Below are 16215 nucleotides of genomic sequence, written 5' to 3'. Positions count from 1 at the left end.
GTATTTATTAGAGATGTAAACGGGGAAATTAACAAATCATGCACTCTGAACATGGATGAGAGTGGCCGAGAGAGATTTCAGATTTTCATTTCACTCCAGACCAACTCTTCTGGTTCTCCTCTCATTATAAACACAACGTCCGGTTTCTACAGAAAAGCTGCTGAAAACAAAAATATTTCATCCATCAAGTCTGTAATGATAGGAAGAAAAAGAAGTGGCAGCACAGCTGACCCCTGCTGTTCCTGCAGTCGCCACACATCCAGAGGAGGGTTAGGGTCATTGAACTTAACACGCATACCAATAGTGGAGCTATTAGCAAACATCTGAAAACGTACAGCTTGGGCGAGAACAGACAGCAATGCTTAAATTAGGGTGATACAGTTTGACATTTACTGTCTGACGAGGTAAGCAGTGGGCTTCTGCCCGCAACCTGAAGTCACTCCGGTCATGCTACTGAGTCCCGGACCCCTAGGGTCCCTCTGCCGGTGCCATTCAGTTCTTTTAATGTCATTCTGTCACGTTGTCCCCCGAAGCACCTCACATCTGCTCAGACTGATATTCTTCGTTCAGAGAGGGAAGGAGAGATAGAGGAGTAAGAGAAGGTGAAATGAGTCACCACCGGGTGTCTAGAAATGTCAAGTTGGAGACGGAAACTTTTTATTTTATTTTATTGATTGATAAAGTTTGATTTTCTCTTCTCCTCTCCTCTTGTGTCTCCTCTCTCTCTCTCTCTCTCTCTCTCTCTCTCTCTCTCTCTCTCTCTCTCTCTCTCTCTCTCTCTCTCTCTCTCTCTCTCTCTCTCTCTCTCTCTCTCTCTCTCCCCAGTCAGACCTATGAACAAGGGATATTCCAGTCGATTGGTTTTAAGGAGTTCCATGAGTACCTGACCGCTCCTGAAAGCAGCACCCAGCAGGAGAGAGACTCACTACGAGACAAAGGTCAGAAACACCGGATCAAAGTCACACAGAGATGGATTCAGATTCACTGCTTGGTGGACTAGTTGACTGATGATCTTTCTAAAGATGTTTCTCTCATCTCCCCTTCCTCTATAACAGCCTCCTTTTAACTCTTTCTAGGAATAGAAGCTTTGAAGATTGCTACGAGGCGCTACGCCCGCAGACAGAATACACGGGTCCGTAACAACTTCCTTAAACGTGAGTACCCTACACCCAATCTGTGTGTGTGTGTGTGTGTCATGCACAGTCCAGTTCCTTAGCAATCGGCACTCTTTTTAACAAGATGAGATTCATGCTCTCCATTAGACACGTAAGCCTTTCAGACGCCGTGTTGTGTTCCAGGGAACAGTGTGTGTGTGTGTGCACTGTCATTACGTGCTGTGTTCTTTTTCCTTATCTCATTTGCCAATAAGTAAGAACGTCAGCGCAGTTCTGTAGGAAATAGGATAGGATTTTTATGCAGCATGTGAGCTGCTGTGACGTTATAGAGGGGATAATGTTTCAAGATCCATCCCCGGTGTACCCCTGCAGCTGAGGCCCGTTTTAATGCTTTTTATTTTCCAGCTCTGTGTCCCTCGTGACCCCCGATGCATAGAAATGAACCGGAGTGGTTGGTTCTGGCACTGCAGAACGAATGAATGTTACCACACGCAGCCAAAATCAGCCAGTGTTTGGCAGCCGGTGATTTCCCACCCTGGTCGCAACCCCTGGCAGTCAGACGTGTTTTAAAATATATATATAAAGGCTGAGTGTGTTTCTGTGTCCCAAAAGGAAAGCTGGCCTCTGTCTCCCACCAGCAGTATGCCCTGTAGTAACCCAGCCTCCTAATCCTGTTAGGCCCAAGTGGCTTAGGCCACGCCAGGCCCTAAACCTCAATACCCCTCATTCTGACTGCCTACGCTGCACGCACCATATGGTCTTCATCACATGTGTCCCTGCGCTTTTACATATGCAGTAATCTGTCTGAACTTGTCTGTGCTTTTGAACATGCATTTGTTTTCCGTCTGCGTGTGTCGTAAGCGGCCTTGAAGACCCTGCTTACGCTCGATTCAACAATATGCAAGACCGTTCTGCGCAGCATCGTACAGGTGGCAGCAGATGAGATCAACTCTAGTGACCAAGAAAGAAAACCTCCAAAATACACATTTGAATGTTTATCTTATGACATATAATCTATTTGCGTCTGCAGGTTTCTCCTAAATTTGCAAAAGGTTACCATTAGATGATGCCTAATTTGCATATTTGAACTTAGTTTCATAAACCTTGTAACACAAACAATAATAACCTCTAAGCGTCTCCCCTCAAAAGTCTGAAACGGTCTCCCAGGACGTACTTGGTGGCAAAGCAAATCTTTATTTTTAAGTTTTGAAGATGATTGACAGCTGGCAGAAGATGAAATCAAGTTTAAAGTCTGAAACTCCTCAGAATCCGCTCAAAGTACCACGAAAGCTTTTCATGTCAGTCTTGTTGGGTTTTCAGCATCCGCAGAGGTCTCGAGGTGTTCAAGGGAAATGCCGATATTTGTCAACCTGACGTTTTATGATGTGGGTGTGTGAGATGATGAAACATGATCCAGAAAGTTGAGTTTGAGTAATAGATCCAAAACTGCACAACGGTTTTACTACTCTAAGTTATCACGGGTGCAATAATTGTATGTTGAGCTCTTCAAACAAACATTTGTCTTTAGTCCGTCTGGAAAGCGGTGCCCTTTAAATCCATGTGGGTTCTGTAATGAACTGCAGAGCACAGATATTATTCTTGCAGGAGTCCATGTTTCCTAAATGTCTACATCCCAGTGGAATGAGAGAAATGTTCAATGCAGTAAAAGATGTTTGTGTTCACACATAAGGAAAGCTCACCAGGGTCATAGTCCCGCATGTTAAAGGGAAACTTCACCCACAAAAAGACCTTTTTGTATATCGATTACTCGCCTTGAAAAAGGATTGTTCCTCGCACGTCTCTGCGGTGAACGAAGAAAAGTAAATAGGAGCAACGCTATATCAAAAACATTCGTTTACAAACTCCCACACAACTAATCCAAGTCTCATTCATCCAGTCGTACGCTCACTACTTTCTAAACGCACACATGGAGAGCGTTTGACATACAAATGGTCATTTTGTGAGTGAAGAGTTCCTTTAATATCTATTTTAAATGTGTCGTACAGTCCTGTCCTTGTGCCCACACTTGGCTGGGATTGTCCTAAACCAGGGATTTAAGCGCGCTCATACCACCTTTCTGTCTGCATCGACTGCGCTCACCTCGCTGTGACTGCTGAACTCTTTTCTGTGTCGTCTGAGCCCCACACACACACACACACACACACACACACACACACACACACACACACACACACACACACACACACACACACACGGGTGCAGGCAGGCCTCAGCTGAGCAGGCTAATCTCTCCAAGCATTACAGAGCTGCCGGGAATTTGCCCCCGACCACACAAACTCGGGCAACGGGGTCAACACAGACCAACCCAAGCATACAGAGACTAGTGGGTGAAAGGGGAAGGATGAATTGGAGATGACAGACAACCTCAGTCAGGGTAACACGATCAAGTCGGTTAGAGAACGCTACGTGTGAATATGCAGAACGCAGAATCTTTAACGCAGTTTTGCAGCTCACAGATTATTTAGCAGGAACTTCCCGCGAGGGAGCAGGTGAGCAATCAGTGTCTTACAACTTCTCAGCCGGCTGCGTGGTTCTTGAGTCAACTTTGGTTGCTGAGGGGATTTAAGCGCCAGGTCAGCCAGCTCAAATTAAATCAAGCTTAATTTAACTTGCCTTTTTAAGCGCGTCTGTATTTGGCTGTGCACTTTATAAGATGTGTGGATATAGGGGAATGGTTAATTAGCAGATTTAATTACCCATAAAGCAAATGATAATTTGAGGTTATATTCATTTTGATAAATGCCAGCGGGTTGTCAGCGCCTTCAGAGTTTTTTGTTTTTTAATTCCCCCAAAGACACATAAGCACACACACACACACTGCCTGTAACGAGGATACGCATGTGTAGTTTGCCCCGTGAGTGTTAAGTAACAGGCGTGTAGTTATCTTTTAGTCCACACACACACACACACACACACACACACACACACACACACACACACACACACACACACACACACACACACACACACAGAGAGTGAAGGATGGAGGGAGCGAGGCGGAGAGCGACAGGAACGACACATTGGGCAGCTGGGTGGATGGAGAGTGAAGGTAATCTGATCCAGCTGGGGCAACAGGTGCGGGGCGAGTTTACACCCTTGTATACTAGCAAGTGGGAAGCTTTCATGTACGCAGGCACACGAATGCAACCTCCTCCCCGCGGGGATAGAGTCAAAGCCAGGGTTGCGGTCGCCACACGGACGTCTCTGTGACCTTCACGAGGTGGAGAGAGACCAGAGAGGGCTGGAGAAGATGACACAGAAGGTTAAAACGAGATGCAGTTTTAGGTAGAGATGTCATCGTAACAGAAATGTAGTAGTGGATACCAATATCAGTGAAATTCCACAATGCTCGTTACCCAATTTGATATCACGGAATAAAACCATACTTAAAACTATTGTTGAGAAGTTAAACAAGTCACAATTCTAATTGTTTTTATTGCTGTTAAACACTCAATTTTACAAGATTACATTTGAACTAATCATGATAATGTTATATGTTGCCTTCGCCCAATACTAATTTTTACTGAATAGAGCCTGAAGGCATCATAATGTAGCTCAATGCAAACTCCGTTAGCTGTCAGCTCCACATTAACACCCATAGAAACATCACAGCTACATGTGAATCAGAGGAAACAAAGGAAAACTACCATCTAAAACTAAAAAGCGGCGATAAAATCCCATAATGTATGAGAGTTATTAATTATGTAACTTGTCACATTCTCTTGAATATTTTCCTACAAATGTAGTTGAGGTAGTTGGATCCATATTTTTTAAAACTATGATTTCTTTGCCTTCCAACGGTTATGAAAACAAGATAATCGGGATAAAAGGATAATTGTGCATCTTTGAAAGGGCAGAGCTGTGCGACCACTCTCTTCATCACGACGAGTACGTCATGTGATCCATTGTTGATACGGAAATGATTGATTTTAGCAGCTTTAATAGATCGAGAGTGAAGGAGAAGAAACTCCACAGTGGAAAGAGAGAGAAAGATAATGGATGTGGGGATTGGACGGCCAGATGGAATGACTCATCAATTTGGCCGAAAGCCACAGAAATATCCTTGACCTTTACTTGACCTGCTGCAGAAATGTCAAACGTGATCAACAAAGACAACGAAAGGAGGTGAGGGAGACAAAAAGTGGAAGAGGAACTATAGGAAAGAGGAAGGAGGCTGTTTAGTGAATGGAGGCAGCTGTTATGTTCCAGTGTGGACGACAGCCAGAGAAGCACAGCTGGGCCGGGGTGGGGGGGAACGACACACACACTGGTAGTTTTATAGCAAAGCACACACAAGCGCACATCCTCAGTCGGCAAACACGAGGATGACGCAGCAAATGACTCCTGGCCTGTTTGTTGCAACAGGTGGACTACTGTTTCAACACACACACACACACACACACACACACACACACACACACACACACACACACACACACACACACACACACACACATATGCAACACTGGCAAGCAGCTGCCGGACGACAGGAGATGCTCTTTCTTGTTGGCGAAGCGATCTCCCCTGTGTGCTTGTAAGGCAACGCTCACTGTGTGTGTGTGCGTGTGTGCGTGTGTGTGTGTGTGTCGACCACCCTGCTCTTTGTCCCTTCAGCGTTTCTTATCAACCCTCATTCACCACAGAGTGGATTAGCAGAGTTAAATTTCACCAGATCCCAGACAAGAACGGTGGGGGGGGGGGGGGGTTTCCCATCCAGCATCTGGCAACCCACCATACACTATCTCCCTTTTTATTTACAGCTCTTCCCAGTGAGAGGTTGGTAGCTGCAAAAGGGGAATTGTATGAGAGGGGGGGTTGAGAGAGATTAAGAGAACAAAGTAAGGAGGGAGAGATAGCGGTACCGGGAGGGCGGATGGCGAGGTGAAGTATTTATTAGAGCTCTTAAAGGAGTCCAACTTTGCATCTGGTATAGGTATGCCAGGTGACACTCGCTGCCACCACCTGCCTCCTATTGTGCCACAAATGCAAAAGAGTTTCCCTCTGACACACGGAGAAACACAGGAGTGAAACCTGAGACTTTGATTAACAGTCACTGCTGTTTATACATAAAAGAAATTAAAAAAACACTAACAAATTGACTGTATAAACACACATGGCAGTCGGAGTTCTGGGATTAGTGGTGTGCACAGAGAAAACACACTCTGGGGAGCAAAGCGTTGCAGGTGCAGGAGAGCTTAGATGTTGCCATGAAGGATTGTTGTGCTTGTTTTTGCTTTTGTCAGCAATTAAGCAAAGCTGGCCTCAATAGGTATTTAATGAAATACATCACATGTTTAAGTAGCTGATGATGATTTAAAACCAACAATATGCAAATAAAGACTGGAAGGAGTTGGCACGAGCTGCAAAAAGAGGCCAATGCAGAAGTGCTTTAAGCCTGCATTCCCTCTAATGGCCAGCAGGGGGCGACTGGTTGCAAAAACTGATATTGTTTTTAAGTTTTATTTATTTATTGTTCCTTGTGTTTAACCTTATGTTCTGTACGGTGTCCTTGAGTGCCATGAAAGGCGCCTAGAAAATAAAAAATGTATTATTAAAAAGAAGTCAGATTGTATAGAAGTCTATGAGAAAATGACCCGACTTCTCACTTGATTTATTACCTCAGTAAACACTGTAAACATGAGTTTATGGTTTCAATTGCTAGTTTCAAGTCGTCTTTAATACAGCAAGATGTTGATTTTCTAAATTATCCTCCCAGTTATAGTAATATTGACAATAAAGCAGCGTATACCTTGTGATTGACAGGTTCCTACAAAGGCGTTGTCTTTTGTTTCTCTTGTCACTGCTTGTTCCAAAAAAATATAAACAATATGGCCACGGTCAAAACGCCAAACTCTGGGCTTCAAAACCGTACGTCCACAAACCAACGAGGTGACATCACGCTCACCACCTCCACTTCTTATTACATTTACAGTCTATGAGTTGAAATGTGACTTTTATCAAGAGTAAGGCCAAAATTTAAGTTCATAGCTCTCGGGCGTGGCCTTGTGAATACTGTCATTGTCCCCACACACACAGTTAGTTGTACTGATAACCAGTTATACAGTTAGCGCTCTGTATTCCTCCGTAATGATGGAGTGCCAGACAGTTACCAGCAGAGATAATAACTTTAGTCTGTTGGGCATCTGCTGCTGTGTGTGGAAAGGATTAAGACATAATTGAGTTTGCTAACTGTGCCTTACAGGTTAATGGGATTCATTGACATGAGTATACGTTCTTAAAACATTTATATTATATGGAAAAGTGCTCCTGATTAGATCCTGCTTTGTGTCTTTTATTTATTTATTTGTAGCCATGTTAGCAGTGTGTCCCTTTTTTATTTATCGCCCGATTTAATAAAACTTGGTGGAAGGGTGTGTATCCGAACCCGGGGCGGATACACACATTATTTTTCACTTATAGAAATGGCCATGGTGGATGTCTGCTCTCTCCGAATGCTCTTCTAGTTTAGTGTATTTACCCTTTTATATTATTATTATATTATTATTATATTCATATATTTATGTATGCATAATATTAGACTTTGTTTGCACACAGTTGCTGATGTTTGAAGTCACGTTCTCTTCGAGTTGCACACACACCATCATTTCCTGTGCGTCTGTGTGTGTTCAATCAATGCAGGGCAGTGGCTCTTGATGCAGACAGACAGACAGACAGACAGACAGACAGACAGACAGACGCTGCTGTTTAGTGCTGAGGCCTGGGCTGGAGACTGCTGACTGATGCAAAATAGAAACACTGGGGTGGAACAGCTAGAGGGAGAGAGAGTGAAAGCCGAAGCCAGACTGATGGCGAGAGAGAGAGAGAGAGAGAGAGAGATGGTGTACAAGAGAGAAGGGTGGGAGGAAGGAGAGGGAGAGACATTATCGAGCCAGTGTGAGTCAGCAGGTTGACGGAGCTCCAGGGTGCGGCTCCAGCACATCCCTGCTACTGTAAATGTCCCACTTTGTATTGGATGCATCCTGAAGTCCACCTCGTCCTCTCTGATAGAATGTCACTCACTTTGTTTCAGATGTAAAACGATTCGCTACATGTTCAGCAAGTCAATGCCTCTGAGCACAATAAAATACTGGGAACACTTATCAAAAAGTTGGCGTTGAACAAACCTTAATTACATTCATTGGCAGCTCATGTTGTCCTTGTGAAATTTATAATGTGCACTAATGGTTTTCATTTTGTGTGTGTGTGTGTGTGTGTGTGTGTGTGTGTGTGTGTGTGTGTGTGTGTGTGTGTGTGTGTGTGTGTGTGTGTGTGTGTGTGTGTGTGTGTAGGACCAGGGGACAACGTGCCAGCGGTCTATGGCCTGGATGTGACGGACTTGTTGAAGTGGGAGGAGTCGGTGCTGAACCCTGCACTGCAGATACTGGACAGTCTCAGCAAGGTGGGGCCTCAATAGTCTAAACTAGCTGCCTTCTGTCAGCAGCTTTCATCTGCTGTCGTCTACGTTTTTCTTTACTGCCTTTTGTTCCTGGAACCATTATCATTCTACCCTTTTACCATTGCTTTGGTTTTCCTTCCTTTTTCCCACCACTTTGTCTCTTTTATGTGCATTTGTTTCCTTCTTCCTACATCCTTTCTTTGTTTCCTTCTTCCTACATCCTTTCTTTCTTTCCATCTTCCTACATCCTTTCTTTCCTTCTTCCTACATCCTTTCTTTGTTTCCTTCTTCCTACATCCTTTCTTTGTTTCCTACATCCTTTCTTTGTTTCCTTCTTCCTACATCCTTTCTTTCTTTCCATCTTCCTACATCCTTTCTTTCCTTCTTCCTACATCCTTTCTTTCTTTCCATCTTCCTACATCCTTTCTTCTTCCTACATCCTTTCTTTCCTTCTTCCTACATCTGTTCTTTCTTTCCATCTACCTACATCCTTTCTTTCCTTCTTCCTACATCCTTTCTTTCTTTCCATCTTTCTACATCCTTTCTTTCTTTCTTTCTTCTTCCTACATCCTTCTTTCTTTCATTCCTTACATCCTTTTTCCTTCTTCTAATCCTTTCTTTCTTTCCATCTTCCTACATCCTTTCTTTCCTTCTTCCTACATCCTTTCTTTCTTTCCATCTTCCTACATCCTTTCTTCTTCCTACATCCTTTCTTTCTTTCTTTCTTTCCTTCTTCCTACATCTGTTCTTTCTTTCCATCTACCTACATCCTTTCTTTCCTTCTTCCTACATCCTTTCTTTCTTTCCATCTTTCTACATCCTTTCTTTCTTTCCTTCTTCCTACATCCTTTCTTTCTTTCCATCTTCCTACATCCTTTCTTTCTTTCCTTCTTCCTACATCTGTTCTTTCTTTCCTTCTTCCTACATCCTTTCTTTCCTTCTTCCTACCTCCTTTCTTTCTTTCCTTCTTCCTACATCCGTTCTTTCTTTCCTTCTTTCTACATCCTTTCTTTCTTTCCATCTTTCTACATCCTTTATTTCCATCTTTCTACATCCTTTATTTCCTTCTTCCTACATCCTTTCTTTCCATCTTCCTACATCCTTTCTTTCCATCTTCCTACATCCTTTCTTTCTTTCCTTCTTCCTACATCCTTTCTTTCCATCTTCCTACATCCTTTCTTTATTTCCTTCTTCCTACATCCTTTCTTTCCATCTTCCTACATCCTTTCTTTATTTCCTTCTTCCTACATCCTTTCTTTATTTCCTTCTTCCTACATCCTTTATTTCCATCTTCCTACATTCTTTCTTTCTCTTTCTTTCTTAGGATCCCCAGTAGCACTTGCATGAGCATTGGCTTTAATTCCTGGACTCCACACACACATACAGTTAAACACAAGTTTACGCACTGTGACCACATAAACACAACAAACAGCTCATCTCATTGAATTAACGATCAAGTACAGATTCTCATCCTTTAAACCAACATTAAGCCAAACACAAAATGATAAATGAATTCATAGCAAACTTGACTTCTTTTTCTTAATGCTTAATAAACATAAATCCTTCTCTGAATGAGCTTAAATTATATATTTATCCAACCTGTGATTTCACACATTTAAATTCTAAGAGAATAGGTTATTAAAATGCATTACTTATTCTCTGCAAAGGGAGGTTTGTACTTTCAACCAGGTTTACATTTGATTTCTTTCACCTTTTTTTTTCTTAGTTTACATTCACACAACTCAATTAATGTTCCGCAATTAACAAAATCTTTAACCAAATCTTTAATATATATATAGTGTCGATATTGTAGCGTAGAGTATTGGTACTTCCACAAAATATTTACAGTGATATTTCTGATAAATAATCATCATTAATGTGGATATAATGACTAAGTGAATAAAGGCAAATAATAGAAGAGCTAGAAGAGTCTGGTAAGACGACCTTACTTTACTGTAATGCAGCATTTAAAACAAAACGTATGCCAAATGCTACAATATCTAGTCTCATATAACAACAACTTATTGCCCTTGGTAACATGAAGCTTTTTTCTGTTACATATCGTGTTTGATAATTATTGAGAGAATACCCACGTAATATCCGAGGTCATTGTGTCACCAGTGAACTTAAAGCTGAGGTGTCATGCATGATTATTGCATTAGTTCTGTACGAGCACTATCATCCACATTGGTGCCACTTTATTTTGAGCTACTTGTAATTGGTTTATCTTTTCTTCAAAGTACTAAAGACTAAATCACGAAACGGTAATCAAAGTGTAACAGAACCAAAGCATTAAGAGTGAAATGCTTTAGTCCTCGTTTGTTCCATTTCCTGTTTGCTTGATTACTTAGAATGTTCTGTCCTCTCTAAACTCCGCTTCCTTTTCTCTACGGTCACTTTTTCTGTTACCACTACACCTCTATACGTTGCATTACTTCTCCCCTTTCCATTCCAGCCTTACACTACCTTATCCAACTCTTCCGACCTTTCCTTCCTGCTCCGAACCCTGTGGAGTGTTTGACCCCCGGTAGGAGAAAGGTTACAGCGATTGGGTTTCTGTTTTGTCAAAAAATATTGATGATTTCCATACATATCTATTATTTTTAAAACGGTTTCAATACTAATTTTCTGCACCTAAATCGGTGCCAGATGTTTCTGTCTCTGTCTCTTCACACACACACAAACATACACACACACACACACACACACAGCGCTGCAGTGCCCACATGGCCCCGCCTCCTCTTGCTGACTCACAGTGCAGTCTTCTCATCACTTGTCTCATTCGCTCTGGTTTAATATAATCATTTGCGGGTCATGTTATGGCGTCAGCTCCTTAAAGATGGCAAGTGCAGATCTCCCACCACTGGTTTTGATTGATAAAAAAACAAAACAGCCAGAGTGTTTGGAGATAATTCGCATTTTTAGGCAAACTATCAAGGAAAGGCGATGAATACAAGCGAGCGATGCTACGTAGCAGTGCTAACGAAAAGTGCTAACACATCAGTTTAAGAAACGCACCTGAGAGGTTGGTGACCGCTCCCATTTCAACATCAGTAAAGCATTAACAAGACGACCCAGTAAACTTTTATTGATGAGTGTGTGTCGCCCTGTTGTTGGCCCATCTCCAAAGTTTAGCTAATCTTTCTCAGACCTTTAAGCCCTGACGACTCCCAGACGGCAGAGTTGTAGTTGAGAGGAAAATACTTTACCAAGGAAAGAAAAGTTATAGCCTTGATATATTTATATTTTAAAATATAAAATGTTATGTCCTCAATTTTCCACTACGGAATCGAAAATGCTAACAAATATCGATATTCTTCAAGGTATCGTTTCGAAGTTAGAAATTCCAGTATCGTGACAGCACTGGTGCACATGCACGTGTATTACTCGCATCTTGCCGCCAATTTGACACCATTCTGATGATTGACAGTTTGTGGCAGTAACATGCCAACAATCACAACTCTACAAAGACAGAAGAAGACCGCTCGCCAGCAAACATCATGTAAACAATGGACAATTGGAATTATAAAAAAAAACCTCAGCTTTCCAAATTTCTTAAAAGGAAAGAAATACGTTCAAGACATTTGCCAGACCTCAACGATACGCACAATGTCTCTGAAGGGACAAAGAAACGTTTGTTTGCAAGAAAGCGCTTCAGGGCACGAACCCAAAATCTAAAAACTTTGTCCCAATCAATCAGGGTGAGAAGCCAACTATTCAGCCAATCAGCGTGCTGGGGACGGAGAAGAGGAACAAACGGAGCCGACATGTGTGCGATCTGTGTGACAAGCTGATCATCGGGGAGGTGGAGTGGACAGGTGAGGCTGTGGACTCGGATCTTACAACACTTATCACACACAATCTCAAGCCATTCATTTCTGTTCTTACTCGGCCATCTCCTTCAGATTCTGTGAATATCGATACCCTATATGTAGTGACAATAGACAGCTTAAAGGCACAGTTCACCCCAAAATCCGCCATATTTATCGTACTATTCATCGATCTGGATTATTTTGGTGTGAGTTGTCTTGGATGTCTGTCTTCTCTCGTGTAAAATGGAGCTACATGGCAGCTAATGGAGTGTGTGGTGCTCAAAGCGCCAACAAATGCATTTGAAATACTCAACTGCAATGTCTCCTTCCAGAAATGATGACTCGATGCACACCACAGGACATACACACCACTCGGCAGGGACAACTAAGAATGTTTTGAGGCTAAGGGCTAAAAACAAGGTGCTTAAAAAAAGCCACAAAGAGCGATGACGAACCTGATCTCCTCTAGGACCCTGGCTCCTGACACTAAGTCCTCATTTCTTTTTTCAGGTCCATGAGTCACTGAGATGAAACTGATCTCATGCCGAATATATCCAACAGTGTCCTCTGTTTACTTTCTTTTACTTGCAGTTCACCTGAAATCCAAAAAGCATCACCATCACGTGAGGAAGAAGAGGAAGTTGGATCCAGCTTGTGACCAATTCCAGATTCCCTCTGCACCTCCTGCCTCTGCACCTCCTGCCTCTGCACCTCCTGCCTCTGCACCTCCTGCCTCTGCACCTCCTGTCTCTGCACCTCCTGCCTCTGCACCTCCTGCAGAAAGCGTCTCAGAGGACTCTTGTGCTACTGTTGCCCCGGGCTGCACTGAAACCTCTCAGGAGTCTTCCCAAGACACCGGGACGACACACAAGGAAATACCTGTGACTTTATAAGAGTGACTCTGGACTTCGTACGTCTTCATTCAGGTTCCCACCACTGTTCTGCTCTAACAGCTGTTTCCTTGCAGTCCTTATATGGCGACACTTTTTCCTCCCAATTGAACAGTATCTTCTCTTTGATCCTCTGGAGTGCTGGAATGGGATGACTTTCTCAGTAGATACAGGAAGTAGTAGTAACACTGAATGGATAGAATTAACCCTATTTGAAATACCGCAAAAATATGTTTTTACTTTCATCCGCTCATAGACTCAAAGTACGGTCTCTTGAAGCGGTTCATTATTGTGGTAGTGATGTTGATGCTCAGGACGATTCAACATTGTGGACTCAAAAGGATAACCAAGACTTTTGCCGTGTGCCGCCAAAGGACTTTAATTTTTAAGGACTTTTTCCCGCCGCCTGTTGTTGTTATAGGAATATTTTTTATATTTTAAATGGAAGTGGCCATTTTTTCCATTTCCAATGTGTTTAGCAAATGAGTAGTTAAGTTCCTTTGCCTCATCTTTGCTTAACCACGGTGCACATTTAACTTCATTCACTTGGTTTCTAAAAATGTTCAATAAACCAAAGTGATTTAAAGTTTCTTAATGCAGGATGATGTGTTTTGTACAGGAAAAGTGAGGTGCCTTAAAGCTGCATTCTCTCTAATCTCCAGCAGGGGGCGACTCCACTGGTTGCAGAAACAAGTCTGATGTATAGAAGTCTATGAGAAAATGTCCCGACTTCTCACTTGATTATTTACATTAGTAAACATTTTCCTAATGAGTTACATTCTCAATCACTAGTTTCAAGTCTTCTTCAATACAACATGATGTTCATTTTTTTAAATGTTTGTCCCATTTCGAGTAAAACAGACGATAAAGTAAGCTATGCTTTAGCGCGGGGCTACCTTGGGATTGACCTTGGGTGTTATCTCTGTTTTGGTCTTACAACTTTAACACTTTATTCAGTTCTTTTAAAGTTAATTGTAACATTTTTGACGCCTACAAAATTTCGGTATTCTTTAAGCATTCAGTTGTACTTATCTCCACCCTCTCGTCTCGCGTCCGATTCCAAAGAAACCAAGATGGAGACGGCCAAAAACGGCAAACTCAATGCTTTTCCACAAACCAATGTGTGACGTCACGGTGACTGCGTCCACTTTTGTATCACTCAAGTGAAAAATTTACAACATTTGTATTTGAGAGATTCAGCGTGAGTTGTATCTTTACCTCAGTCATGCTTACACAGCACAACATGTTTTCATTAAACACACTTTGCTAGCTCTTTGTGTGATAATGACTCGGCACCTGATTTGTGCCGTCGTTCCGCTCTGACAGTAGTATATTTGGCCGGCTCAGGCTGTGATGAGAGGCTGTTTTCACAGCAGTGTTTGCCGTGTCTTTGTTTATCTAGCGGCTTGTTGTACCCCTTTCAAACCAAGGTGTGCCTGCCTGCTGCCAAACTTACACAATACCTGGCATCGCTCCAGAGGCCTCGATCGGTGCTCCCTTTCCCTCTCCTTACCTGCCACTTTTTTTCTTCTCACACCCCCCCTCCCTTCCTCAGAATCAGACAATTGTTCAACATTCCCGGCCTACACTCCATCATCTCTGTGTTCAAGTTTTCAGCGCGAATCTTAGACGTATTCTTTCAGTACCCAGTTTTGTTCACAGGCTCCCAGTGTTTGACCTCATCCACAGGACTAAAAATATTTCCAGCCATATAATAGCTGGAAATGTGTGTGTACGTGTATGTGTGTCCCACATTCCCTCTTTCCAAACTGGGTCAGGCCTGAAGCTTACTGGGGCTTACCATACAGTATGTTGCCACAGTGATAGCAAAGGTCACCGTGCAACTGGTGTCTGTTTTTATCCTTTCTGTGTTTGTGTTCTGTTTGGTTTTTCTTTCTGTTGTGACATTTTTAAATCAGACTTACAACTGCTTTGTTTTCTTTGTTTGTTTTCTCTCATATGTGTAATTACAGAAACGGAAACAATGAGAGCGATGTTTGGAATAAGAGACATTCTTATCATGAGTCATCGGATACACTTTTTTAAAACCCTTCATGTGTGGTATGCTCTTATCTCGAGTGTTTCAGCGAGTCTGGCCCGGCACCTCCAGGCACTGCTGAATCACTCCACATAAAAAAATAAAAGAAAGCTTGTGCAACTTAATGACATAAGGCCTCTTGAACCGCGCATACACGCACTCGCAGAAGTGGAGAACTAGGGCAGCAACCACGGTCACAAGGCTAATTAGTGATTTACGCACCGCCATGCAATGGATCATCTATGGACACACACACACACATGTAAATGCACTGAGTGAACTCATTAGCTTCAGACAGTGAGCACAAAGAATCAACACACCAGACCAGCTTTGAAATGGGAAACCTAAAACTGTGGAGTCCCCCACACACACGTCCTCTAAAAGTGGAGTTTTCTGCTTCCTTGATTTGATGACTGCTGCTACTTGAGCAGCCTTAGAGAGAGAGAGAGAGAGAGAGAGAGAGAGAGATTTCTGTCTCTCCCTTCCTCGGCCCAGTCCTGCCTATAGCAGCTCAGAAGCTGTATATGTTCACAGAGCACACACTGTACACACGAGGCCCACCGTGGGGGAACTTCAGGATTGCTTATGTAACACATGCTGCAGCCTATAGATGCTTGTTGTCTGTGTTTGCCAGGGAGTTTTGGCTCCTGCTACTGACTTTACTGCATAAACTGCATCCAGTGTCCGATGCGAATGAATATTTTTCGACAGGCAGTTTTTCTACGCATCACTTTCATATTGTCTTGTGAGAAATCCCATCCAGTCTGTATCATGATGGTGATGTTTGTGTGATTTAGTGCTGAAAAGATCAGTAGGGCTGCATCTAAGTGTTGTCTTTAAACGTCTTTGTTTGTTTTTTTTTGGATTATTATGATACAAAACGGAGAAAAAGCAGGAAATCATATTTAAAAGGCTGAAAACAGGATTTTCTGACATTTTCGCA

General features: G+C 42.6%; 1 protein-coding gene across 2 annotated transcripts in view; it reads left to right on the top strand.

Moving 5' to 3' along the window:
* Window positions 1–15357, top strand: part of trit1 (tRNA isopentenyltransferase 1) — a 33120-nt gene extending 17763 nt beyond the window's left edge. Inside the window, exons 8-12 of one of the 2 annotated variants that reach the window (XM_029443508.1) lie at window positions 826–938; window positions 1077–1154; window positions 8426–8535; window positions 12233–12350; window positions 12936–15357. In XM_029443508.1, coding sequence (XP_029299368.1) covers window positions 826–938; window positions 1077–1154; window positions 8426–8535; window positions 12233–12350; window positions 12936–13237 — 721 coding nt within the window. In that variant the 3' untranslated portion in view covers window positions 13238–15357. The remainder of the gene's footprint in view (window positions 1–825; window positions 939–1076; window positions 1155–8425; window positions 8536–12232; window positions 12351–12935) is intronic. The other variant, XM_029443507.1, reaches the window with a different exon arrangement.
* Window positions 15358–16215: the final 858 nt, after the last annotated feature.

Source organism: Cottoperca gobio, chromosome 11 (assembly GCF_900634415.1).
Source record: "Cottoperca gobio chromosome 11, fCotGob3.1, whole genome shotgun sequence".
NCBI classification, from domain to species: domain Eukaryota; kingdom Metazoa; phylum Chordata; class Actinopteri; order Perciformes; family Bovichtidae; genus Cottoperca; species Cottoperca gobio.
The sequence above is the reverse complement of the archived record's forward strand: the minus strand, read 5'-3'. Positions and strand labels throughout refer to the sequence as shown.